Below are 27,087 nucleotides of genomic sequence, written 5' to 3' on the forward strand. Positions count from 1 at the left end.
TATGCCTTCCTAACCCTCCCTCTCCTTCCTTTTCCTTTAAAATTTACGTCATGAATGAAGAAGTACCACAACCAGGGTATGAACGCTGCGGATTAAGCCAAACCCATTTTCAGCCCTGCCTACCTGCCCAGGGACGCGGGACTTGCCGATCAGAAGGTTGGCGGTTTGAATCCCCGTGATGGTGTGAGCTCCCGTTGCTCGGTCCCTGCTCCTGCCAACCTAGCAGTTCAAAAGCATGTCATGTGCAAGTAGATAAATAAGTACCGCTCCAGCAGGAAGGTAAACGGCGTTTCCGTGTGCTGCTCTGGTTCGCCAGAAGCGGCTTAGTCATGCTGGCCACATGACCCGGAAGCTGTCTGCGGACAAACGCCGGCTCCCTCAGCCTATAGAGCGAGATGAGCATGCAACCCCAGAGTCGGTCAGGACTGGACCTAATGGTCAGGGGTCCTTTTACCTTTACCTGCCCTGTTTGGCCTGAGAAGGCTGGCCCATGGAGCCCGAAAGGATCCTCACCCCTGCAGCATGGGGACAGAGAGCAGGATCAGCCTACAGGTTCACGTTGCACACCGCAGTGAGAATCCACAATTCACAAGGGCATAAGTTGCTGAAATGCAGGAGTTATTTGGGATCTCGAAGAGACGTGTGGTGTTATGTAAGACTTTGTGGACTAGGGAAAGAGCAGATGGACTTCGGAGACAGTCAGCAGAACAGACAGTACGGGGCATCGGAGTCCCTGCAGCTCTGCCTCCTACATTTTCTGACTCGTCTTTGCAATCTGTGAAGACCAGGCGCTTTTTCCTTTTTGAAGCAGAAGTCAAGATTCTCGGGGTGTTCGTGTTCTCCGGTCAGGGATTGCTGCTTTCGCATCAGTCCTGGGCCACTCTTGGGTTTAATAATAATAGGTATAGGTAAAGGACCCCTGACAGTTAAGTCCAGTCCAGACGACTCTGGGGTTGCGGCACTCATCTCGCTTTACAGGCCGAGGGAGCCGGCGTTTGTCTGCAGACAGTTTTTCTGGGTCATGTGGCCAGCATGACTAAGCCGCTTCTGGCGAAACCAGAGCAGCGCACGGAAACGTTTACCTTCCCGCCAGAGTGGTACCTATTTATCTACTTGCACTTGGACGTGCTTTCTGGCGTGGTTTCGAACTGCTAGGTTGGCAGGAGCTGGGGCCAAGCAACGGGAGCTCACCCCATCGCAGGGATTCGAACTGCCGATCTTCCAGTCGGCAAGCCCAAGAGGCTCGGTGGTTTAGACCACAGCGCCACCTGCGTCCAATAATCATAATTATAATGATGATTTTATTATTTATACCCCGCCCATCTGGCTGGGTTTCCCCAGCCACTCTGAGCTGCTCCCAACAGAATATTAAAAACATGATAAAACCTCAAACATTTAAAACTTCCCTAAACAGGGCTGCCTTCAGATGTCTTCTAAAAGTCAGATAGTTGTTCATTTCCCTGACATCTGGTGGGAGGGCATTCCACAGGGCGGGCGCCACCACCAAGAAGGCCCTCTGCCTGATTCCCTGTAACCTCACTTCTCACAGGGAAGGAACTGCCAGAAGGCCCTTGAAGCTGGACCGCACTACCTTATTGGGTTCTATTTAGGATAAATGGGTCTTCTTGGAATAAAATATTGTAGTCCTGTTTATTTTGTTAAATAGCTCAGACAGTGGAGTGCAAGACCCTTAATCTTGGCAGGATCACGGGTTCAAGTCTCACATTAAGCAGAAAGGTTCCTGCATTGCAGGGGGATGGGCTAGATCAGAGGTCAGCAAACTTTTTCAGCAGGGGGCAGTGCCTTAGACCTTGTGGGGGCCCGGACTATATTTTGTTTTTTTGGGGGGGGAATGAATGAATTCCTATGCCCCACCAATAACCCAGAGATGCATTTTAAATTAAAGGACACATTCTACTCATGTTAAAACATGCTGATTCCCAGACCATCTGCGGGCCAGATTGAGAAGGCGATTGGGCCAGATCCGGCCCCCGGGCCTTAGTTTGCCTACCTGTGGGATAGGTCAGCGGTTCTCAACCTGTGGGTCCCCAGGTGGTGTTGGACTACAACTCCCATCATCCCTGAGCTCTGGGCTTGCTAGCTAGGGGTGATGGGAGTTGTAGTTCAACAATATCTGGGGACCCACAGGTTGGGAAAGGCTTGGCTAGATGATCCTCATGGTCCCTTCCAACAAATTCTGTGATTCTTCTGCATTGCTACATCGAGAGCAGTGGATGGAGCTAGCGCTCTGTCTTTCTTAGAACCTGGTTTCCAACCCAAAAGGTGAGCACAACAGGCCAGAGGGAGAGACTCTGAGAGACTCAGAGGGAAAATGCCACAGCTTTTCTTCCCAGTGCCATTAGCTATGATGCACCTGCCTGAGGCTGGGTCTTCATCATTTTTCTCTCTCAAATCCATATACAGAAGCAGGACAGACACTGGCCTAAGTCTCAAGCTGTGACGAATACTGCGCCAGACACCGAATAATAACTTTTGTTCAGCGCAAAGGCAATTCAGTCCATCGCATCAAAATGTTCCTTTCGGTTCTCAGTCGTAGCCTCATTTCTTCTTTTTACTTCTTGCTATATATAGCTTGAGGGACGCGGGTGGCGCTGTGGGTTAAACCACAGAGCCTAGGACTTGCCGATCAGAAGGTCGGCAGTTTGAATCCCCGCGATGGGATGGGCTTCCGTTGCTCGGTCTCTGCTCCTGCCAACCTAGCAGTTCAAAAGCACGTCAAAGTGCAAGTAGATAAATAGGTACCATTCTGGCAGGAAGGTAAACGGCGTTTCCGTGCGCTGCTCTGGTTCGCCAGTAGCGGCTTAGTCATGCTGGCAACGTGACCCGGAAGCTGTACGCTGGCTCCCTCGGCCAATAAAGCGAGATGAGCACCGCAACCCCAGAGTCGGTCACGACTGGACCTAATGGTCAGGGGTCCCTTTACCTTTATATATATCTTGTTAAAACTTGGAATTGCACATTTATTTATTTTTGAAAGCTTTAGCATCCAGCACGCAGCACATTACAGTCGCTAAATGGGCAAAATAAATTAAGTGGTTCTCCAAGACGCTTTGCAGTATTCAGGTGGCCGGTGCGGGGGGGGGGGGGATTTGGCATGCCAGCCCACGCCTGAAAATGATTTGACCCATGGAGCCTCTTTATTGCAACCCCTGCCCATCTTTTATTCCCGCCCCATCCATTGTCTCCCATCACCCCGGCTGCTTTTCTCAGCGGCGCCTACTTTTCCCGGGTTCCGACATGTCTTAACATCTGTGTTCCTTTTCCTCCTCTCTTATCTCCAGCCACCTCCAAAGCTGCCAAACGGGGTTTTCACTCAAGAGTTCCAGGAGTTTGTAAATAAATGGTAAGTGTTTGCTTTCGTCGGTGTGGGGTGTTCAAACCCCAGTGGGCCGAGAGGGGAAGCGTCTCCTCTTCCAAATGCACACGGCCACAAATGCCGCAGTTCCCCAGGCTTTCCGGGGAGCGAGAGCCAGTCTCCACCAGGGATATTTTCTCCCCTTTACAGTTTTACGCAACAGCCTGTTAACTTTTACTGTGCAATTCTATCCATGTAAACTCAGGAGTAAGCCCTGCTTAACTCAGAGAAGCTTATTTCCAGGTACTTTTTTGAGGGGGTGTAGGATAGAGCCTTCATGACTGGGGTGTCCTCTAGACCAGAGGTTGGCAACCTAAGGGCGCCATTCCCCCCCCCCCACGACATTTCCCGCCCTCTCCCTCACCGCGGCAGAACCTCCTCCGTCCTCCTGGTGCAGCCAATTGCTAGCCAATTGTCTGCGAAGGTTTGAGGCCCTGGCCAATGGGTGAGCGGCGGCTGCGCGTGGCCGAGAGGAGGAAGGGGGCTGGGCTGAGCTGGCTGAGTGCATTTTCAGCAGCCCCTCGTTGGAGCGAGCTGTTTGCTTATATATATATTTTGAGGGTGGGGGTGAGTTAGTGCAGCCAATGGAACTGTACAAGGACCCACCCAAAGTATGGCAGTGCTGATAACCTAAAGAGTGTGTATAGAAATATTGTAAAAAATAATGAATGTTAGAAAAATGTTGGAATGAAGTTATATGGCTTTAGTAGAAATGTTATAAGGAATTAAGTATAAATAGAAATAGAGTATTAAAGGGAAAAATAAGATTAGAATATGTTAAGATAATTATAAGATAGAAAACAGAGGAAGATGGAAAGGAATTGCTGAAACAGTTAACAGAAAGGGAGGCGTGAGGAGGTCGTGGAAATAAGGGAATGAAAGTTAAGATATTGAAACTGTTTTGTGTTTTAAATGGTTTGCGTCTTGTTTTGTTAATCTTACGTTTTTTTCTGTTTTTTTCTTTGCTTTTTCTTTTTCTTTTTTGTTTTTTCTGTTCTGTTGTGTTCAAATGGTTGGAAAATCAATAAATATTATTTATATATGTATAAAAAAGATAACCTAAAGAGTGTGGCCTTGCAAAGGCAAACTTTGCCTTTTTAAAAAAGAAATCTGATTTTTTTTTTCCCCTCCTTGTCCCACACAGCTTAATTAAAAACCCTGCTGAACGGGCAGATTTGAAGAAGCTGATGGTAAGTCGATAAGGATTCCATATATGCACAATCGGGGCCGGCCCACCCCTGAGGCAAGGTGGTGCGACCGCCTCAGGTGGCAGGATCCGCAGGGGCAGCAGACCCAGCCTCCAAGGAATGCATCACCAGCAGCCGCATCACCCTGCCTCAGGTGCCAAAACGTCTTGGGCCGGTCCTGCTACGCATGTTGCGTCAAAATGAATTCAGAATCTCAGTCCAGCTCCCAGCAAATGCAAAGTTCTTCAGTTGGAATCAGTTAAGCATTTTGCATGTGATTATTACCCCTTTTCATATACCGTATTTTTTGCTCTATAAGACTCACTTTTCCCTCCCAAAAAGTAAGGGGAAATGTGTGTGTGTCTTATGGAGCAAATGCAGGCTGCGCAGCTATCCCAGAAGCCAGAACAGCAAGAGGGATTGCTGCTTTCGCTGCGCAGCGATCCCTCTTGCTGTTCTGGCTTCTGAGATTCAGAGTATTTTTTTTTCTTGTTTTCCTCCTCCAAAAACTAGGTGCGTCTTGTGGTCTGGTGCGTCTTATAGAGCGAAAAATACGGTCTTTCTGCTCAGGGCAGAATGGCGAATGGTTGGGCATTGATGGATGGAAGATGAATCTCCATTCCTCCAGCCTCCGAAACAGGTGTGGGGAACCTTTGGCCCACCAGATGTTGCTCCAATCAGCCCCAGGGGGCATGGCCAGGCTGAGGATGATGCGAGTTGTAGTTCAGCAACATCTGCGAGTCCTAAGGTTCTCCCCCCCACCCCCAACGCTGCTCTCAAACTTCACCCAGGCACCGCTCCACAAGCTTTGAAGCTTTATCTTCAACTCCGTCTGGCCTAGAAACTCAACGCATGAAATGGAAACCGAGGTTGCTCCGCGCCTTGCAATATTTAGACGCACACCTTACGATGCCGCAAGTTCACCTTTGCATTGCCCTGGCATCCTCGGGAGCTGTTTCCCGGGGATGTTGAATTCCTTAATCCGTACCAGATCCCTCAGTTGTCTGTGAAAGGCACTAGAGCAGGGGGGCTGGGGAACCTTTGGCCCTCCGGGCGTTTCCTGGACTACAACTCCCATCACTCCCAAGCTGTTCTTCGGGGTGTGGCTGATGGGAAGTGGAGTCCAGCAGCAGCAGCCGGGGCCCCAATTGTCCCCTAGCCCTGCGCCAGGTCAGTCTTGCTTCAGGGCAGTGACATTGTCCCACAGTGGACAGTGTGCTCAGGTGGTTCCGATCCCCAGCAGAGCTGCAACGTGACTCTGTGCATTCGTTGGATCGCAGTTCTGACCTACAGTTAAAAGGGGGAGCAGGTTTCATGCCAGCACCATCAGCCTGACTTCCCCTAATTGTTTACTTTACCCCCTCCCCTCCAAAAACAGCAACGCAAAAGCCTGTAGTGCAAATACCCACTAGCTTTTCCCTACCTGTATGCTTGCGATTTGCCTACACCTGAACAACCACCATATTTTTCGCTCTATAGGATGCACCTTGTTTTAGAGGGGGAGAACAGGAAAAAAAAAATTCTCCCCCTCTCTGCGCAGCGCCCCTTCAGCGAAGCGGCAGGAGAAATGGAGCCCCTTCCATTTCTCCTCCTGCTTCGCTGAAGGGGCGCTGCGCAGAGAGGGAAAACTGTGCAGCGCCTCTCCAGCAAAGCGAAGCCTGGAGATCAAGAGGGATCGGTGTGCACCGATCCCTCTCGCTCTCCAGGCTTCAGGCGGCTATCCGCAAGCCTTCGGAGCGTGGCGGAAAGCCAAGGAGCCTGCATTCGCTCCATAAGACGCACACACATTTCCCCTTAATTTTTGGAGGGGGAAAAAGTGCGTCCTATAGAGCGAAAAACATGGATTATTATTATTAAAAAAATCCTTCCAGTAGCACCTTTAAGACCAACTAAGTTAGTTCTTGGTATGAGCTTTCGTGTGCAAGCACACTTCTTCAGATACACTGAAACAGAAGTTGCCAGCTCCTTCTATATAGTGAGAAGGTGGGGAGGGGTATTACTCAGAAGGGTGGTGGGAATGGGAGATTGGCAGATAGCTGGGATGAGCCTGCTGACGACTCTTAACGACTGTAATGGGTCTTACAGGAAAAGGCAAGGGGTGAGAAGGTGAGAAATGGCTTAGTCATGTATAATGGGATAAGAATCCAATGTCTTTGTTCAAACCAGGTTTCTCCATGGTTTTAAGTTTGGTAATGAGTTGCAATTCAGCAGCTTCTCTTTCCAGTCTATTTCTGAAATTCCTTTGTAGTAAAACAGCTACTTTGAGATCTTGTATAGAATGTCCTGGGAGATTAAAGTGTTCTCCTACTGGTTTCTCTGTTTTGTGATTCTTGATGTCAGATTTATGTCCATTTATTCTTTGGCGTAAGGTTTGGCCTGTTTGTCCAATATAGAGAGCTGAAGGACACTGTTGGCATTTGATGCCATACACAATGTTAGATGATGAGCAATTGAATAGTCCCGAGATGGTATGTGTGATGTTGTTGGGGCCAGTAATGGTGTTGTCCGGGTGTATGTGGCAGCAAAGTTGGCATCTGGGTTTATTGCAGGCTCTGGTGCCAGTGTCCGTGTTAAGTCTGGTTGTAGTATTATTGTGGGTTAGGAGTTGTTTAAGATTGGGTGGCTGTCTGTAGGCAATGAAAGGTCTTCCTCCCAGAGCTTGAGAAAGAGAACTGTCATTGTCCAGGAGAGGTTGTAGATCTCTGATGATGCGTTGTACAGTTTTAACTTGGGAGCTGTATGTGATGACTAGAGGTGTTCTGTTATTTTCTTTTTTGGGTCTGTCTTGCAGCAAGTTCTCTCTGGGTATAAGTCTGGCTCTGTTGATCTGTTGTCTAACTTCATCTGCTGGGTATTTTAGTTCTGAAAAGGTTTGCTGTAGATCTCTTAGGTGAGAGTCTCTGTCTGTAGAATTGGAACAGATGCGGCTGTAACGTAGTGCCTGGCTATATACAATGGACTGTTTGGTATGTTTGGGATGGTAGCTAGAGGCATGTAGATATGTTTGTCGGTCAGTTGGTTTACGGTATAAGGTGGTGTCCATGCGCCCATCCTGTATTTTTATAGTAGTGTCCAAAAAATGTATTTCTTGCATAGATTGATTCATTGTAAGGTTGATTGTGGGGTGAAAATCATTAAATTTCTGGTGAAAGGTGTCCAGGGTCTGTTGCCCATGTGTCCAGATGATAAAAATATCGTCAATGTATCGCAGATACAAGAGAGGTTTGAGTGGGTAGGAGTTTAGGAAACGTTGTTCTAAATCTGCCATGAAGATGTTGGCATACTGTGGGGCCATGCGGGTGCCCATTGCTGTGCCGCTGATCTGAAGGAACAGGTCATCACTGAATTTGAAGTTGTTGTGGGTTGAGGCCTTCTCACAAGCTGTTGAGTGGATAGCTTTATTCTGCTCGGTGCTGCTTCATCAACACACCTGGGGAACAGACTCCCTCAGGAAGATGGTGGACTCTCCTTCCTTGGAGGTTTTTAAGCAGAGCTTGGGGGGGCCATCTATCATGGATGCTTTATCCGAGACTCTTGTATTGCAAGGGGTTGGTCTGGATGACCCTCGGGGTCCCTTCCACCTCTGTTCTATGATTCTCTTAAATTTCCCGCGGGGAACACAGGGGCCAAGCAGTGTATCTCTTATACCTGTAGCCCTCCAGATATTGGTGGGAAACAGTTCCTATGTGCCCTTGATCACTGGCCATGCTAGAAAGCATTGGGAGTCCCAACAGCATCTGAGAGCTGCAAGTTCTTCCTCTCTCTTACGGAGTCGGGTCCCTGGCTGCTTGGCTCCCTCTGCAGGCCACGCCAGGAGTGTTTCGATGGCTGTGTTCGTGCAAGCTTGCTTTGACTGCAACTTTCCACACCAAGTGCCAACTTTCTACACCAAGTGAGCTGCAAGAGTACCTTGACACTGGAGTCTGTAGTTCACACAATGCCTTGTCGTGTGGGGAGCAAGGTCAAAATTTGACTGCCACCCCCAGTGGCTTCCCATAGTTGGCTAAGCAAGGTGCAGGGCTTTGGGAAGAACTAGGACCTGTTGGAGCCCTCATGCCTCATTCCTAAAGCCCAGGACCTTGTTTGCCCAAGGGGGCAGGGTGTCAGATGTTGCGGAGGGCCGCCAGAAAGACCTTGAGGGCTAGAGGCTTCCCTACTCCGCTAGCTGATTTGGCGAAGACCTGGGTATGCATAAGCTTCTGCCCATTTCTATAATAATAATAATAAATAATAATAAAATTTATTTATACCCCGCCCTCCCCAGCCAGGGCGGCTAACAACCAATAATAAAAAACAAGTTGATTAAAATACAATTTAAAAAACAAGATTAAAATACAACATTGAAACATTAAGATGCAGCCTCTTCACAGGAGGAGAAAGGAAAAAAGAAAGAGGGGGAGGGAATCAAACTGATTCCAAGCCAAAGGCCAGGCGGAACAACTCTGTCTTACAGGCCCTGCGGAAAGAAATCAGATCCCGCAGGGCCCTGGTCTCATGAGACAGAGCATTCCACCAGGCCGGGGCCAGTGTTGAAAAGGCCCTGCCTCTGGTTGAGGCTAATCTAACTTCCTTAGGGCCCGGGACCTCTAGGGTGTTGCTATTTATGAACCATAAGGTCCTCCGTGGGGCATATCGGGAGAGGCGGTCCCATAGGCACAAGGGTCCTAGGCCGTTATTTGTTCATGAAATCTCTACCCTGGCCTTTCCTCCCAAAGGAGCCCAGGGTGGCAAACGTCAGAATGTTAAAACAGTGCCATTTTAAATAAATTAATAAACTTTCATTACCATAGGATTACTTAAATTCATCGGTTGCCTTTTATTTATTTATTTAACCACGGGGTAACACAAAGCAACTTAACAATAGATGAACAGCGAAACCGGAACAAAAGAAACATCTAAGAATACGATCTTGGTTTGTTTGTTTTAAAAAGAGGTGATCAAAACATCCCACCCACCTACCTACCCAAGGAAACCGCAGATAGCTAGGAGCCCAAGGCCTGGCAGAAAGGAAATGTTCTTTTGCCAGGCTGATGTGTAATTATGGTGCCAGACAAGCCTCCCCAGGGAGAGCATTCCACAAGCAGGGAGCCACCACTGAAAAGGCCCGTTCTCATGTTGCCACCCTGGAGGGAATAATAATAAAAAAATAAATCTGAAAACATACTGTGCCTTGCAACGTAGGCAGAGCTTTGCGGGGAGGTTTCCAAGTGTATGTTTTGATGTCCCCGCCTCCTTTTTTCCTCCTTTTCCAGAATCACGCCTTTATCAAGCGCTCCGAAGTGGAAGAGGTGGATTTCGCCGGCTGGCTGTGTAAGACGCTGCGGTTGAACCAGCCCAGCACTCCCACCCGCACCGCCATGTGACCGCCAAGCAAGCCGCCTTCTTCCCCTCTACTCCTCCTCCTCCTCCTTTCGTGCATCTTGCTTGTCTGCTGTCGTCCGCCACCCTTCAGCAGAAGAAAAGAACCCACCTCTCGGCCAGCCTCTCCTCCGCGACCTTTTATTTTTTATTTTTGGCTCCGGAACAGCAAAGGCGCCGCAGTTCGGAAGCTGCCCGGTCATCATCCAGACAGCGAGAGCAGAAAGCGGGCTTGCTTCACCCTCTTCCTGTTTGGCTCCATCCCTCTCCCCACAACTGAGTGTGGATCTCTTCAGAGCTTCTGACTCTGGGCAAGGGATTCGGGGGGGGGGCAGGTTGTGCACAGCAGTGACGAGCTGCTTTTTCCTTTTACGTTTTGTGTCACCAGTTTTGGGCGAAAGGGACAGGCTGTGCCTTCTTTCCTTTCTTCTTGTGCACTTGCTTTCTGGGTGGGGGGCCTGAGAGGCACAGGCAGGCTTGCCGGACGGGTGCTGCAGTTGGGTGGAGACACGTGGAGCAGCTTGGGCGGAAGCGGGCCGATTGGCCAACGGAGCAACGTGGCAGCTTCGCCGGTCTGGGCTTGGGTCCTTCCTAGAGCCTGCAAGAGGACCGTGCGATTTTAAGGAAGTTTGTCTTTGGTGGTTGAGAAGCTAGCAGTCAATTCCTTCCCTTGCTCTCCTCCTCCTCCTCTTCCCCTCCCCACGGTTTCTGCATTCAGTTTCTTTACAAGAGAAGTTTTTAGTTCAACTTGCCCTCTTTGTGTTTGTGGGGGAGGGAACGTCCACGGCTTCAAGGCGAACGTGGAACCGTCTTCACGTGTGTGTGTGTGTAATTTTTATGTACAAATGCAACACGCGCACCAAGGGGTTGTATCCGGCGCTAGTCGTGCTTGGCGTAGACCCGCTGAAATTTGCGGACATGCCCATTTTGTGTGCCTGCGTTTCGGTGGGTCTGTTCTGGGTTGGGCCTTGCTGGATGCAACCCCACCTGTGGAAATTGTGTCGTCATAAATCATGTCGAATTGGGGGGGGGGGCAGCAGTCCACACGCTGCTTCTCCAAAGACGTGACGGTTTTAAAGCCATCTCCTTCCAGTCTTAACAGAGTGCTTTATTTCTGAAATCAATGTGCACTAACTCGTCAAGTGGAGGGTGGAGGTCAGTAGTCCTCTGCGGGTATTTATTGGAGAAGAATCACAGCTGCTAATTATTGACGGCGGAGGGGACGCAAAGGCCGCCTCTTCCTCTCCAGCGCACGCTCCGTGTGTGTTATTCCTCGGGCCTTGTAGCGGAGGCATCGCTCTCCCGATAAAGGTGTCGTCGGTTTCTGCCTTCTTGGTACTAGCGTTGCTACGTCTCTGTTTTCGAGAGTGTGTGATTTAATGGTGAAAGAGTTCTGTGCTGCAATTGGATGCTTCTCGGTGTCTTCTTGCTGCCGCTGCCCTCCATAGCTCAGGAGCCCTCACCTCTGGAGCAGGTGAACTGGAAGCAAAGCTGTTGGCGGTGGTTAGGCTGCCTCTCTCCCCTCCTGCCCCCCCAGTCCTGCTGCACCTCATCCCCAATCTTAACAGATCCTTCTTTAAACTTCCATTTCTCTCTCTTTCAAACTCCTCCCCCCCCCCCTTTCATTTCCAGTTAATTCCTTTACCATTATTGGCTTTTCGCTGTCCAGGTAACTGAAGGGGAGTGTATGAGCGAGACCCGATACACACTTGCCCTACAGCCCATTTTCTTTCTTTTAAAAAAAAAAAAAACATAAAAAAGGAGGGTCAGGTGCTTCAAAGTTCTCCAGCACCTCGCGGTCGATAAGGTTTTGTACTCCTTGAATACCGGGCCCTCTGCCATTCCGGGAAGTGTGGGAACCGGCGTCCGACCGGCCAAAGTGCCCACCCCCCACCCCTTCAATTCCAGCAGGTAAGGAAGCCACAGCTGGGTGGCTGAACCAGGTGGAGTCCCCAAATCGGGGCTTGCTGAAGGTGATGTTGAAAAGGCGCTGGCCATGTTCCGTCCTTGCTTGGGTTTGCGCCTTGGGATGCGGGACTTTGTGCAGGCCAAAGCAAGCAGCAGGTGGGCTGACGGACGAGTCACTAGGCCACAACGGAAGCCAGCAGCTTGCAATGGTACCACCGCTTTCCTGTTAGCTCACCTTGCTAGGAACCCTGCAAAAAAAACAACAACAACAACAACATCTAAGGTGAAGCTGCTTTTAAAAGACACGGCTGCCTTGAGCTCCCCGACGCAAGGGATGAATAAGTTTTCCCCAGCCTGTTTTGGCACTTGCCTCTTGAAAGGTGGCAGAGCCGGTGGGTATCTTGGCATCCGTGCATGGCACGACCGGCTGGCATGGTTGCCAAGTGCTTCAGGGGAGAGAAAGGCCCAGTTCGACAACCGAATGCCTCCCTCCAGGAGTCTGCACCATGATGTCTCCCAACAAGTTTCCCAGAGCGTCTCCATGTGGGTAGGGGAACTTTGTGGAGTGCCTACCCTTGGGGGTGGGATTTTGGAATGCCTTCCCAAAATTTCCAAAGGTTATTGGGTTACCAAGAGCAAAAGGCTCTCCCTCTATTCGCAGTACGACCTTAAATCCCTGGGACTCTGCAGAGTTAGGGACACAGAACAACATTTAGCCACAAGTCGGAGGCGCAATTCTTGACTTTGGTGAACTGGGCTGGTTTCTTGCATTCAGGACTTAGTGGGGCAAGGTGCTTTTTCTCTCTCCCAAGCCCTTCTCAGAGAAATCCCCTACCCCACTCAAAAAAATAACAATTCACTCTTCTCTCACCGAATCCTCTCCTCATATACTCATTTTTGCTTTCAAGAGTCTGCAAACTTCCTTCTGTTTCTCAGTGGCTTGTCTGTGAAGGATATTTGAGTATCAGTGCTTTCCATTGATTCCCACCTGATTGCAGGGCAAAGATGCAAGCTTTGCACAAAACTTTGAGAGAGAGAAACTGAGCCCATTTGTGTTTCTTCACTGCCTTGAGTTTTTCTTCTCTCCCGCAACCCCCCCCCCCCGCCGGACTGCTAGCATCTGATACGATCTAAAAGGGGAGGCGAACAGGACCCCCAAAGACTGCTGAGAAGACCCAGGCCAGGGGAGAGACCCTGTGTTTTCCCCCACTGATCCATGTTTTGCTACTGATGGTGGATACGGAATATACTGGGTATGGAACGAAAGCAAAATAAAAACGGATTGTGCATTTTATTTCCCCTTCTAAATAGTGTAAGTGACTCGATCGTGGATTGGAAAAGAAACACAACGTTTGGAAGGCGTTCCACCCCCCCCCTTTTAACCTCGCAGTTGCTCTTATTTGGTGTGCTTCCTAAGCAAGACTGACCATGTTGTTGCCGTCTTCGTAAAGAAGAAAGGGAGAAAGATGGGTGGATTCTCCTGTGGGGTGGAGATTAACTGCGTGTGTTTTCTCCCCCTAGAGCAGCTGGGGGAAACTTGCAAATTTTCAATCCTCTTTAAGCGGGCCGAAGGAAATGGGAAGAGACCCCCTTAGCAGATCTATAGGCGACATTTCTTGGGTGGTCAGGGAGGGGGGAGGCCTTTTGTAACCCAAGTCTTTTTCCTCCAACTATAATTTGAAATCCATTCCCGCAGCCAGATCCCTTCTACTTTGACACTGTCAGACAGCTGATTTAATCCCCCCCCCCCACTCCAAGTGCAAACGTTAGTTTTATCAAATGGGGTAACTCCTGAGGATCTGAATGTATAATATTCAGTGTTTGAGTTAAAAGTTGTCAATGAACTTAGTGGGATCATGTGATCTAATTACTGTACTTTTTTTTCTTTTCATAATGCTTATATATATCTGAACAGTGAGGCTTTTGCTGGGTGTGTGTGGGGGGGTGCATTTTACGGTTCAAAAAGATTTTTTTGGTTATGTTTCCTTTTACGGCTTTGGTTTCTTGGGGAAGGGGTGTTTAAGAATGTGCTGAGCGTTTTGACGGTGCTTTTTTTTTTTTTTAAAGAAACTATTTTCACCATGGGGAGATGAAATAAATGGCACTTTACATTAAGAAGCCTGGTTTCCTGTGGATTTTTGTTTGCAGTGTGTGAGCTGAGAGGCCAAGGAAGGGCCCTCCAAAGGCCTCAGTTATGCTTTGTTTTGCAAAGTTTTTCTTAGTTTATCGCCTATTAGTACAGCAAAAAATGGGTAAGCACAACCCACCATTGTTAATAATAATAATAATATATTTTTATTTATACCCCGCCCTTCCCAGTTCAGGAAACCGGACTCAGGGTGGCTAACAACAAATTTAAAACACTTAATTGATGCTACAAAAAAAAAAAAAAGCATAAAATACGATATAAAGCGTAAATAACAATAAAATCAAAAATCAATTTAGGAGGGAAATCCATCCAATAAACATTAGACGATCACCAGGACTAGCTGGCTAAATTAGTCCCACTTGGGCCAGCGAGGAGAACAGAGGAGAATTAGTTGTGGGATCCCAGAGCGGGTAATCTTCATAAAAAGGGGAGGGGGAGGGAAGGAAGGGAAACAAAAGATCAGGCTAAGTTCAAATTGAAACCAGGCGGAATAGCTCTGTCTTACAGGCCCTGCGGAAAGAAGTTAAATCCTGCAGGGCCCTGGTCTCCTGGGACAGAGCATTCCACCAGGTCGGAGCCATCACTGAGAAGGCCCTGGGGGAGGATAGTCTGACTTCCTTAGATAGCAACGAACATTAAGGCCGTAACACCAGCATACAAAAATCAGCATGCAAGAGTTAGGCAGAGTGGATCGTAAGGAAGCTTCCCTGTAATAAGTCAAACTAGCTCAGCACAATCGTTCCTTGGAAGTCAAACGGAATTTGTTCCAGAAGTCCGTTCGACTTCCAAAGCGTTCGGAAACCAAAGCGCGGCTTCCGGTTGGCTGCAGGAAGCTTCTTTTGCAAGTCCACCACACATGAAAGAACATTCCCTCCAACTCCTTGCATCTCCAGCACTTACCGTATTTTTCTGTCTATAAGATGCCCCCATGTATAGGACGCCCCCTATTTTGGGGGACTCAGATTTAAGAAAATGGGGGGGGGGGACACTATCTGTGTATAAGACATCCCCTAATTTTGGACATTATTTTTTTAGGGGGGAAACCTAGTCTTATGCATGGAAAAATACGGTGTCTGATTCAGTCTTATACATCTTGGCAGGCCTGGATAACATCTGCGAATCATTTTCAGGTAGTTCCCCTTCACATTCCGAATTTGTATTTCCACACCCCAATCATTTGGACGACTTGAACCAAACACAAACCAAATTAGCGTGTTTTGTAAAGCGACGAAGATTGACTGGAATCACCGCAGTTCCTCTTTGAGATGGGCTTCTTAAGCTCTGCTTAAACGGTGCCCCACAAGGGATTACTTCCCTGCCCTTTGGCAGTGATGCTAAGGGATTATACTGTATTTTACCTCCCGTGGTACTCAATATCTACCTGACCCTTGCCAGGGGGAGGTAATCCAAAGATGTGGACTCAAGTGTCCCTCTCCTCTCCATCAGGGGATGTTCCGAACCAGTGCTTAGGTGTGGCAATGGACTGGATGAGGTCCAGTAAGCCTAGACCAGCCTTTCCCAACCTGTGGGTCCCCAGATGTTGTTGAACTACAACTCCCATCACCCCTAGCTACCAAGGCCAGAGCTCAGGAATGATGGGAGTTGTAGTCCATCAACAACATCTGGCGACCCACAGGTTGAGAACTGCTGACCTAGACCCATGGGTAGGCAAACTAAGGCCCGGAGGCCGGATTTGGCCCAATCGCCTTCTCAATCCAGGCTGCAGACGGCCCGGGAATCAGCGTGTTTTTACATGAGTAGAATGTGTGCTTTTATTTATTTAATGCATCTCTGGGTTATTTGTGGGGTATAGGAATTCGTTCTTTTTTCTTCTTCAAAATATAGTCCGGCCCCCCACGAGGTCTGAGGGGCAGTGGACCGGCCCCCTGCTGAAAAGCTTTGCTGACCCCTGGACTAGCCTCAATCCAGGCAAGATGAAGACGCTGCAGGTGGTGGATGCTTCATGAGCACAGATGATTATATATTCACCTTTCTTTTGACAAATGGAAAATTCCTCACTTCAATAAAGAATGGAGGGGGGGAATTATAATTTATTTAGGAGACCACTGTAAGCGGATGAAAACATTAGCAAGGTTTTAATGTCACTTGTAATGTAACAAACCACTTTGGATAACACGGACAGATAGTAAAGGTAAAAGGACCCCTGACCATTAGGTCCAGTCGTGGCCGACTCTGGGGTTGCGGCGCTCATCTCGCTTTATTGGCCGAGGGAGCCGGCGTACAGCTTCCGGGTCATGTGGCCAGCAGGACTAAGCCGCTTCTGGCAAACCAGAGCAGCGCACGGAAACGCCGTTTACCTTCCCGCCGGAGTGGTACCTATTTATCTACTTGCACTTTGACATGCTTTCGAACTGCTAGGTGGGCAGGAGCAGGGACCGAGTGACGGGAGTTCACCCCGTCATTGCGGGGATTCGAACCGCCAACCTTCTGATTGGCAAGTCCTAGGCTCTGTGGTTTAACCCACAGTGCCACCCACGTCCCTGACACGGACAGATACAAAATGTAGATTTAAGAAATAATATAATAATAATAATAAATTTTATTTATATCCCGCCCTCCCCAGCCGAAGCTGGGCTCAGGGCGGCTAACAACAATCAAAATAATCCAACATTCTAAAAACATTCATTATAAAATTAATTAAAATCAAATTGATGGCAACCATTAAGCAAAATTCTGTGCGGATTGCCAGAGGAGGGGGTCAGGCTGCGCCCCGGCCAAAGGCCTGGTGGAACAGCTCCGTCTTGCAGGCCCTGCGGAAAGATGTCAAGTCCCGCAGGGCCCTAGTCTCTTGGGACAGAGCGTTCCACCAGATCGGGGCCACGGCCAAAAAGGCCCTGGCTCTGGTTGAGGCCAGCCTAACCTCTCTGTGGCCTGGGATCTTCAGGATGTTTTTATTTGCAGACCGTAAGTTCTTCTGTGGGACATACTAGGAGAGGCGGTCCCATAGGTACGAGGGTCCTAGGCCGTATAGGGCTTTAATTTTTTTTTTTTAATTTTTATTAAGATTTCAGTAAAAGATTAAACAGAAAAACATAAAAAAGAAGTACACAAATACACAGTACATAATCCAAAGAAGAAGAAAAAAACAACAACACAGAGAACAAAAAAAAAAAAACCAGAACAATTAAAAACAATCACCTTTTCATTTCCGCTTTTAAATTTACTTATTTTCTGGACCTCCTCATACCTCCCTCTTTTGTATTCCAGTCCAAATTGTTTGTCCAGCAATTTCTTTTCCACTTTTTTAATCCCAATCTTTAATCTTAATATAATATAGCATTAAAATTTTACCTCTTAAAATACCAAATTTCCATTTCCTTAAACTTCTTTAATCTTAATCTATCTATAACTTTAAATCCTGTACAGCTGGAAACCACTTATTTTCAATCCAACATCACTCTAGCATTCTTTAATTTTGCAGTGTTTCTGTAGATAATCTTTGAATTTCTTCCAATCTTCCTCCACCGACTCTTCTCCCTGGTCACGGATTCTGCCAGTCATTTCCGCCAGTTCCATATAGTCCATCAGTTTCATCTGCCATTCCTCCAGCGTGGGAAGTTCTTGTGTCTTCTGTATAGGGCTTTAAAGGTTAAAACCAGCACCTTAAACCTGATCCTGTACTCCACTGGGAGCCAGTGCAGCTGGTATAGCACCGGGTGAATGTGATCTCACAGCGAAGACCCCATAAGGAGTCTCGCCGCGGCATTCTGCACCCGCTGGAGTTTCTGGGTCAGTCTCAAGGGCAGCCCCTTGAAAATGTTGACAATAAGACTCATGGAAAGGGATGGTGGGACGTCTCGAGATTCAGAGAAATCTCTATATACGAATGTGCATTTGGTATTGTTTTAAATTTATATTTTAATTAATTTATTTTTAAAAGAGTCCACCCCCATCCCTTAGCTAGCCCAGAGAAAGTCCCATTTTTCTCTTGGGTAACTGCAGAACTCATTCCTGTCCTGATGTTCAACTATCCAAATTTGCAGGAAGTGGGGGGGGGACCACTTGCACCATTTGCCCTTGTGTGACCTTGAAGCCAACCCTTATCACCTTTACAGCCTTTTAAATGTGTTTGGGTGGATATTCTTGTTTTCATTTTAGCTATTTCATTTGTGCTTTGACCTTGTGAAACCACGCGGAGACCTTGCGATGAAGGGGAAGGAAATAAGTATCATCATTACCTTTCCCGCCCCGACCTGGCCACAGTGATCCATGCGACGGTCACCTCCAGGCTTGACTACTGTAATTCGCTCTACGCGGGGCTGCCCTTGAAGCTGTCCCAGAAACTCCAGCGGGTGCAGAATTCTGCAGCGAGGCTCCTCACGGGGTCTCTGCCGTGGGAGCATATTCACCCAGTGCTTTTCCAGCTGCACTGGCTCCCGGTGGAGTACAGGGTCAGGTTTAAGGTGCTGCTTTTGACCTTTAAAGCCCTTCACGGCCTAGGACCCTCGTACCTACAGGACCGCCTCTCCTGGTCTGCCCCACGGAGGACCTTAAGGTCCATATATAGCAACACCCTAGAGGTCCCAGGCCCTAAGGAAGTCAGATTAGCCTCAACCAGAGCCAGGGCCTTTTCAACACTGGCCCCAGCCTGGTGGAACGCTCTGCCTCATGAGACCAGGGCCCTGCAGGATCTGATTTCTTTCTGCAGGGCCTGTAAGACAGAGTTGTTCCGCCTGGCCTTTGGCCTGGAGTCAATTTGATCCCCCCCCCCTTTCTTTTTTCTTTTCCTTTCTCCTCCTGCGATGAGGCTACATTTTAATATTTTAATGTTTCAATATTTTAATGTTGTATTTTAATTTTGTTTTTAAGTTGTATTCATTCAACTTGTTTTTATTATTGCTTGTTAGCCGCCCTGAGCCCGGCCTTGGCTGGGGAGGGCAGGGTATAAATAAAAATTAATAATAATAATAATAATAATATGCAAGAACCTGCAAGTAACTGGGCTGTTCAATCCCAGACAAAGCGCATCCTGAGAACCCTTAATCTTGGGGTCGTAGGTTCGAGCCCCACATTAGGCAAGATTTCTGCATTGCAGAGTCAGGTTCAAGGTGCTGCTCTTGACCTTTAAAGCCCTTTGTGGCTTAGGGACCTCGTATTTATGGGACCCCCCTTCATGGATCACTGCCTTGCCGTGGCGAAGGGGCTTGAATAACTCAGAGAAGCTATTTGCTATGCCGTGCAGGGCCACCCAAGATGGACAGGTCATAGTGGAGAGTTTTGACCAAACGTGATCCACCTGGAGCAGGAACCGGCAAGCCACTCCAGTATCCCTGCCAAGAAAACTCCACGGACAAAGACAACAGGCATATAAAAGTTATGACGCTGGAAGATGAGCCCCTCAGGTTGGAAGGCGTCCAACATGCTACTGAGGAAGAGCGGAGGACAAGTACAAGTAGATTCAGAGCTGATGAAGCGGCTGGGCCAAAGCCGAAAGGACGCTCAGTTGCCGACAAAGGTCCGAAAAGTGATGACAAACCTAGACAGCATCTTAAAAAGCAGAGACATCACCTTGCCAACAAAGGTCCGTATAGTTAAAGCTCTGGTTTTCCCGGTAGTGATGTATGGAAGTGAGAGCTGGACCATAAAGAAGGCTGATCGCCGAAGAATGGATGCTTTTGAATTCTGGTGCTGGAGGAGGAGACTCTTGAGAGTCCCATGGACTGCAAGAAGATCAGACCTCTCCATTCTGAAGGAAATCTGCCCTGAGTGCTGACTGGAAGGACAGATCCTGAAGCTGAGACTCCAAGACTTTGGCCACCTCATGAGAAGAGAACTCCCTGGAAAAGACCCTGATGTTGGGAAAGATGGAGGGCACAAGGAGAAGGGGACGGCAGAGGACAAGATGGTGGGACAGTGTTCTCGAAGCTACCAGCATGAGTTTGACCAAACTGCGGGAGGCAGTGGAAGACAGGAGTGCCTGGCGTGCTCTGGTCCAGGGGGTCACGAAGAGTCGGACACGACTAAACGACTAAACAACAACAATTTACAGGACTGCCTCTCCTGGTCTGCCCCACAGAGGACCTTAATAACCATAGTTTAGAGGTCCCGGGCCCTAAGGAAGTCAGACTATCCTCCACCAGGGCCAGGGCCTTTTCAGTGATGGCTCCGACCTGGTGGAATGCTCTGTCCCATGAGACCAGGGCCCTGCAGGATTTAACCTCCTTCCGTCGGGCCTGTAAGACAGAGCTATTACGGCTGGCCTTTAATTTGAATTCAGCCTGATCTTTTATTTCCCTTCTCTTCCCTCTCCTTATATGAAGATCACCCGCTCTGAGACCCCACAGCTAATTCTCCCCTGGCCTCCTCGCTGGCCCAAGTAGGACCAATTCAGCCAGCTAGCCCTGGGGATTATCTAATTGATTTTTTAATTTTATTGTTATTCATGTTTTTATACTGTATTTTATGCTGCTTTTATAATTGTTTTAAATTTGTTGTTAGCCGCCCTGAGCCCGGTTTTTGAACCGGGAAGGGTGAGGTATAAATAAAAAATTATTATTATTATTATTATTATTATTATTAAGTCCCTCGGGGTCCCTTCAAACTATGGTTGTTTGTTGTTTTCTGCATTTTGTTAATTTTTATTTGTTTCTCACACAATTACATTCAAAAAAAGAAAAGAACTTCTTTTAACATTTCTTACTTACATTCTGTAATTATATATCCATATATCACTGTACCGTTCTCCCCCCCACCCCTTTACAACCCTGTGACTTCCCTCCACCCGTGCTTGGCATTATTAAATTAATTTAATATTCTTTTAATATTGTGTTTAAGCAATATAGCTTATATAAAAACCCGTAAAATCTTTTCCAACTTTTATCCTTCTCGGTGGTGGCGCCCGCCCTGTGGAACGCCCTCCCGTCAGATGTCAAAGAGAAAAACAACTACTAGACTTTTAGAAGACATCTGAAAGCAGCCCTGTTTAGGGAAGCTTTTAATGTTTAATAGGTTATTGTATTTTGGTGTTTTGCTGGAAGACGCCCAGAGTGGCTGGGGAAACCCAGCCAGATGCGCAGCGTATAAATAATAATAATAATAATAATAATAATAATAATAATAATAACTATAGTAATAATATCATCATCATCATTATCTTTATTATCATCCTAACTTTGCAAACATCAGTCTAAGCATATCAATAAGTTTGTTTTGGAACAATGTTTTGTCATATACTCCTCTACACATTCCCATTCTTTTCATAGTTTTTTATTAGATTGTAATCTGATTGCTGCCGTCATCTTGGCCAATTCGATAAATTCACAAAAGTTACCGTATTTTTCACCCCATAGGACGCACTGGCCCATAAGGCGCACCTAGTTTTTTTGGGGGGGGAATAAAGGAGCCCCCAGAACAGGCAGCTCTCCGCAAGCTGTGGGAGCCCAGCGCCGGGCTCCCACAGCTTGCGGAAAGCTGCGCGAAGCCTGGAGAGCGAGAGGGGTCGGTGCGCACCGACGAAAGCCTGCGTTCACCCCATAGGACGCACACACATTTCCCCTTCATTTTTGGAGGGGAAAAAGTGCGTCCTATAGGGCGGAAAATACGGTAATTTGCCAATCCGCCACTGTAGGGTCTGTATCTCCCTTCCAGTTTTTCGCCACTAAGATCCTAGCAGCAGCCGTCACATATAGGAATTATTTTTTTCTTATCAATGGGGATGTCTTTTGTCATTATGTATATCGGTATGTAACGAATGAAGCTTTGCAGGGTTAAAGAAAGAGAAAAATGGTGCAAAAGTAATAAAGATAAGAGGTAATTACATTGGACACAACAACTTAGAAAGAGCAAAAATTTCGAGGTCTTAGAACAAAGGAAGGAAGTCAATATGTGTATACGTACATAACAATCAGAATGATGATGTGGATTTATTTGTAGATATGTGTTTTTGTTTTTCTTTTTTTCTAGTGTTTTGTTTTGCTTGTTTGTACTGCTTTATTTTGGATTCAATGTTTGTAATTTTTGTTGTTCAATTTTGCATTGAAAAAAATAAATTTTTAAAAGGGGGGGCTGCGTGCCCTGTCCATTTTGTTACCTGGGCAGGTAAGGTCACGCCCACCTCTAGTCATATGCAAAAGGATGTATGTCCCAGCCAGGAGGAAACAGGAAGTTTTCGACTGGCTGGACCAAACATTCCCCCGCATGGCCACTCTAGCAAAACAAGGAATGTTGTCCTTGACTGCTACTTATGTATGACATCCCACAGATTCATGGAGTTGGAAGGGACCACGGCGGTCATCTAGCCCAACCACTTGCAATGCAGGAATCTTTTGCCTAATGTGGGGGTTGAAACCACGACTCTGAGATTGAGAGTCTCGTGCTCTGCTGACATCTTTGGCGATCCCTCGTAGCCGAGTAAGATTGTCTTCCTTAAACACGGTTTTAACAGTGAGTCCGTAAGTGACTGCGGAGGCGAATTCTGGAACCACACATCCTTCCACAGTGGGGACATTGGTTTCCGGGTGGGAGTTGATCCCGGTGTGGATCTGCCAAGTGTGCCTTCCTCTTGGCACGTTTCTCCCTTGCGTCCTGAGTTCGAGTGTCTTCAAAGCCCATGACACCTTTGGTAAAGGCTGTTCTCCAACTGGAGCGCTCGCAGGCCAGTGTTTCCCAGTTGTTACTGTTTATGCTACATTTTTTAGATTTGCCTTGAGACAGACTTCAATCCTCTTTTGTTGACCACCAGAATTACGCTTTCCATTCTTAAGTTCGGAATAGAAGAATATTACAGTGGGACGCGGGTGGCGCTGTGGGTTAAGCCACAGAGCCTAGAACTTGCCGATTAGAAGGTCAGCGGTTCGAATCCCCGTGATGGGGTGAGCTCCCGTTGCTCAGTCCCAGCTCCTGCCAACCTAGCAGTTCGAAAGCACGTCAAAGTGCAAGTAGATAAATAGGTACCGCTCCAGCGGGAAGGTAAACAGCATTTCCGTGCGCTGCTCTGGTTTGCCAGAAGCGGCTTAGTCATACTGGCCACATGACCCGGAAGCTGTACGCCGGCTCCCTCGGCCAGTAAAGTGAGATGAGCGCCGCAACCCCACAGTTGGCCATGACTGGACCTAATGGTCAGGGGTCCCTTTTAGTGGTACCTTGGTACTCTAATTTAATCCATTCCGGGAGTCCGTTCGACTCCTGAGACGGTTTGAAAACCAAGACACGGCTTTCAATTGGCTGCAGGAGCTTCCTGCTGCCAATCAGAAACTGAGTCAGACGTTCGGCTTCCAAAAAGCGTTCGCAAACCGGAACACTCACCTCCGGGTTTGCAGCATTCAGGAGCCGATTTGTTTGGGAGCCAGGCTGTTCAACTACCAAGGTACCACTGTATTTTTCTTCCTGACAGGGTTTTTCCCAGCTGTATAAATGGCTCTCTGCCATCCACTGGTGTCTATTTTATACTGCTTTTAAACTTATCCAATGTTAATTTGTATGTTTGTGCAGTGGTGGTGTTAAGCGTTTTTAAGTTCTTTTTGTTTAATTCTGTACACCACTACGAGACATGTACGCAGAAGGCGTTTCGTAAGAAAATACACACCCACCTCATGGCTGCAAAGCGTTACAGGAATCTGTGCCTGGAAAGCCCAATGTTTGTTAACAGCACAATCCTATTCAGAAGGAAATCCCGTTCATTAGAGCATATTCCTAAGGACTGGATATAGGATTGCTGATATAGGATTGCAGGCTCAAGTTGCAGTAGGTCAAAACTGGTTTTTTTCTTAATGAGATTTTATCTGTTCTGTTTTTATGAGCTTTTAAATAATAATATAATTATTTGTTAGTATTATTATTATTATTATTAATTTGTACCCCACATATCTTGTTGCCCCAGACACTCTGGGTGGCTTCCAGCATATAAATAATAATAATAATTGTAATAGTAATAATAATAACAATAATCATAAACATCAAACATTTAAAAAACTTCCCTATTTATTGCTGCTTTACTATATTTTATTCATACTATCATAAGATAAAGGGGCCCCTGACCATTAGGTCCAGTCGTGGCCGACTCTGGGGTTGCAGCGCTCATCTCACTTTATTTGCCGAGGGAGCCGGCGTACAGCTTCCGGGTCATGTGGCCAGCAGGACTAAGCCGCTTCTGGCGAACCAGAGCAGCACACGGAAACGCCGTTTACCTTCCCACCGGAGAGGTACCTATTTATCTACTTGCACTTTGACGTGCTTTCAAACTGCTAGGTTGGCAGGAGCAGGGATAGCTCAGCCTTAAAACATCGCACTACACAAATGCAATAAATAAATCATGTGAACGGTTCCTTTGTTATTCACCGATCATTAATTTATTATAGTTCGATACCAAAAAATACGCTGAACATGAAAATGCGCTTAACACGAAACTATAAAAAAAAACTGCTGGGAAAAATGCATTGGTCACCCTCTGGCAACAGTAATAATAATAGTTTATTTTGTTATAACCATTTATTTAGCCGTAACAGTATTTATGCTGGCTGCCTACCAACACAGGCCTTTGGATGATATAGATAACACAAAACATTATTATTATTATTATTATATTATTATTTTAAAAAACACACAACCTAGACTGATTACAGTCTAAACTTAATACCCAGCCCAGTGGCTGATGTTGCCCTAGATGACATTAATAAGCACTGGAGCAGGAGGAGGGTTTCCCACAGCTGACTAGGGATTTAAGCTTGCATCTCCGGCGTGCTGTGAGGTCCTAAAGCTTGCACCACTACCATCATAGGTAAAGGTAAAGGGACCCCTGACCATTAGGTCCAGTCGTGACCGACTCTGGGGTTGCAGCGCTCATCTCGCTTTATTGGCCAAGGGAGCCGGCGTACAGCTTCCAGGTCATGTGGCCAGCATGACTAAGCCGCTTCTGGCGAACCAGAGCAGCGCACGGAAACGCCGTTTCCCTTCCTGCCGGAGCGGTACCTATTTATCTACTTGCACTTTGAGGTGCTTTCGAACTGCTAGGTTGGCAGGAGCAGGGACCGAGCAACGGGAGCTCACCCCATCACGGGGATTCGAACCACCGACCTTCTGATCGGCAAGTCCTAGGCTCTGTGGTTTAACCCTAAAGCTTGCACCACTACCATCATAAATAAAGCAAAATGTCCCTGGCGCCTTTGCCCACCAGCAGCATGAACCAAGGCTGAGCTCAGCTATGGGCGTCTTGTTGGTGAAATCAAATTGCACATTAGAACGGTCAGACCAATATTTATGTATGCAACTACGACGGCAAGGTTATTGATTGCCAAAAATTGGAAAAGCAGTAGCGTCCCAACTAAAACAGACTGGTTATCTAAAATGATGGAATACAAAAAATAAAAAAAAAAAATAAAAAATAAATATGATGGAATCCTTCCATATTGCCGAACTAACAGAGAGGATAAGAGGAGATCTGGTACAAAAAGTGAATAAGGAGTGGGCCATCTTTAAGGAATACATCAAAATTTATGTGGGAAAAGTAGAATTTCTGACAGATATTGAGTGAATCCAGAAAATGATTAGAGTGAAAGGAGAGTAAAGTCAAGAAAGAAGAAGAGATTAAAGAAATAATGAAGCTAATTGGAAAAATAAAGTAGCGTAACAAGAACGGCTGGAAGTCAAGTTGGTGGGTGTTTGTGTGGGATAGGTGTGTTGATATGTATAGAATGGGTAGGTATTATATATCGTGATGTAGGTATGTTTTATGTTATGAAAATAAGGTAGTGTGTTGTGTACGTGTATTGTGTAAATGTATATGTACAGTGGTACCTCGGGTTACATACAGCTTCAGGTTACAGACTCCGCTAACCCAGAAATAGTGCTTCAGGTTAAGAACTTTGCTTCAGCATGAGAACAGAAATCGTGCTCTGGCGGCGCGGCGGCAGCAGGAGGCCCCATTAGCTAAAGTGGTGCTTCAGGTTAAGAACAGTTTCAGGTTAAGTACGGACCTCCGGAACGAATTAAGTACTTAACCTGAGGTACCACTGTATGTGTTTTATATGTTAATAAAATAAAAAAAATTTTAAAAAAGAAATCAAATTGGACACTAGTCAAACAGGAGGGAATCCCTCTGCTGAGGACCCGGAGTGCTGTGAGGTCCTAAAGCTTGCATCATTATCATCAACATCATTCGCAAAGCAAAAAATTAAAAAGTCCCGACTCTCCCCACCAATTCTTTCCAAAAAGATTTTATTTTTTCCCTCCCTTTTTAAATAAGGAAACGCACCTGTCTTCTCCAGGCTGGCTGCTTTGCATTGCATTGCAGGGTTCGCTTTCCACCTCCCCGGCTTGCAAACGCTTTCCTCGCAGCTGACTAGAGATTCCAGCTTGCATCTCCGGCGTGCTGTGCGATCCTAAAGCTTGCATCATTATCATCAACATCATTTGCAAAGCAATAAAATAAAAATAAAAATAAAAAGTCCCGACTCTCCCCACCAACTCTTTCCAAAAAGATTTTATTTTTTCCCTCCCTTTTTAAATAAGGAAACGCACCTGTCTTCTCCAGGCTGGCTGTTTTGCTTTCCATTGCATTGCAGGGTCCCCTTTGCACCTCCCCGCTTTGCAAATGCTTCCCTGGCCGCGTTGCTGGGTTAGATAACATGGGCTTAGCTGGGAGGAGAAGGGTCGCTCCGTCGCCTGGGTGGGGTCGGAGAAGGCAGCAATTGCAGGCTGCAAAAAATAAAAATATAGCGAAAAACCACACGGCCATTGCCCGCTTGCAGCCGGAGCGTGCCCTTGGCAAGATGCAAGCAAGCCAAGGGTGAGACGTGGCAGCAAGCGAGCAAGCAAGGCTGGGATGGGGGGGGGGGTTGTTGCCTTGAATGCTCCCTCTCTCTCTCTTTTTTCCCCCTCCTCCCTTCCACCCCCCTGTGCCTTTGCCAGTTGCAATCTCCCTTCTGGTTCCTCCTCCTCCTTTGCAAAAAAAATAATAAAGTCTCCCTTGCAAAAAGCAACCAGGACTCGTCCAGCCAGTTTGCAAAAGCCGCATGTCAGTTTGCAAAAAGGGAAAACCTTGCCAAAGAGAAAGCAAGTCGTCCCCCCCCCCCCAGCGCAGTTGCTGCACCTTTAAGAAAAGGGAGGGACCCCTGTCCTTTTTCTGCTTCTCTCTCTTTTTTTTTCCCCTACCC

At 47.2% G+C, this 27,087-nt stretch overlaps 1 protein-coding gene and 1 long non-coding RNA gene across 2 annotated transcripts in view; one reads left to right on the forward strand and one right to left on the reverse strand.

Moving 5' to 3' along the window:
• MAP2K2 (mitogen-activated protein kinase kinase 2) overlaps positions 1-11,457 on the forward strand; it is a 37,481-nt gene extending 26,024 nt beyond the window's left edge. The window contains exons 9-11 of the mRNA XM_080989092.1: positions 3,303-3,364; positions 4,521-4,566; positions 9,816-11,457. Coding sequence (XP_080845218.1) covers positions 3,303-3,364; positions 4,521-4,566; positions 9,816-9,926 — 219 coding nt within the window. The 3' untranslated portion in view covers positions 9,927-11,457. The remainder of the gene's footprint in view (positions 1-3,302; positions 3,365-4,520; positions 4,567-9,815) is intronic.
• LOC308467582 overlaps positions 1-19,434 on the reverse strand; it is a 31,325-nt gene extending 11,891 nt beyond the window's left edge. The window contains exon 1 of the long non-coding RNA XR_013981238.1: positions 19,301-19,434. This is a non-coding gene — a long non-coding RNA (uncharacterized lncRNA). The remainder of the gene's footprint in view (positions 1-19,300) is intronic.
• Between the last annotated feature and the right edge of the window lie 7,653 nt (positions 19,435-27,087).

Source organism: Podarcis pityusensis, assembly GCF_964106645.2.
Source record: "Podarcis pityusensis genome assembly, chromosome: 18".
Taxonomy (NCBI): domain Eukaryota; kingdom Metazoa; phylum Chordata; class Lepidosauria; order Squamata; family Lacertidae; genus Podarcis; species Podarcis pityusensis.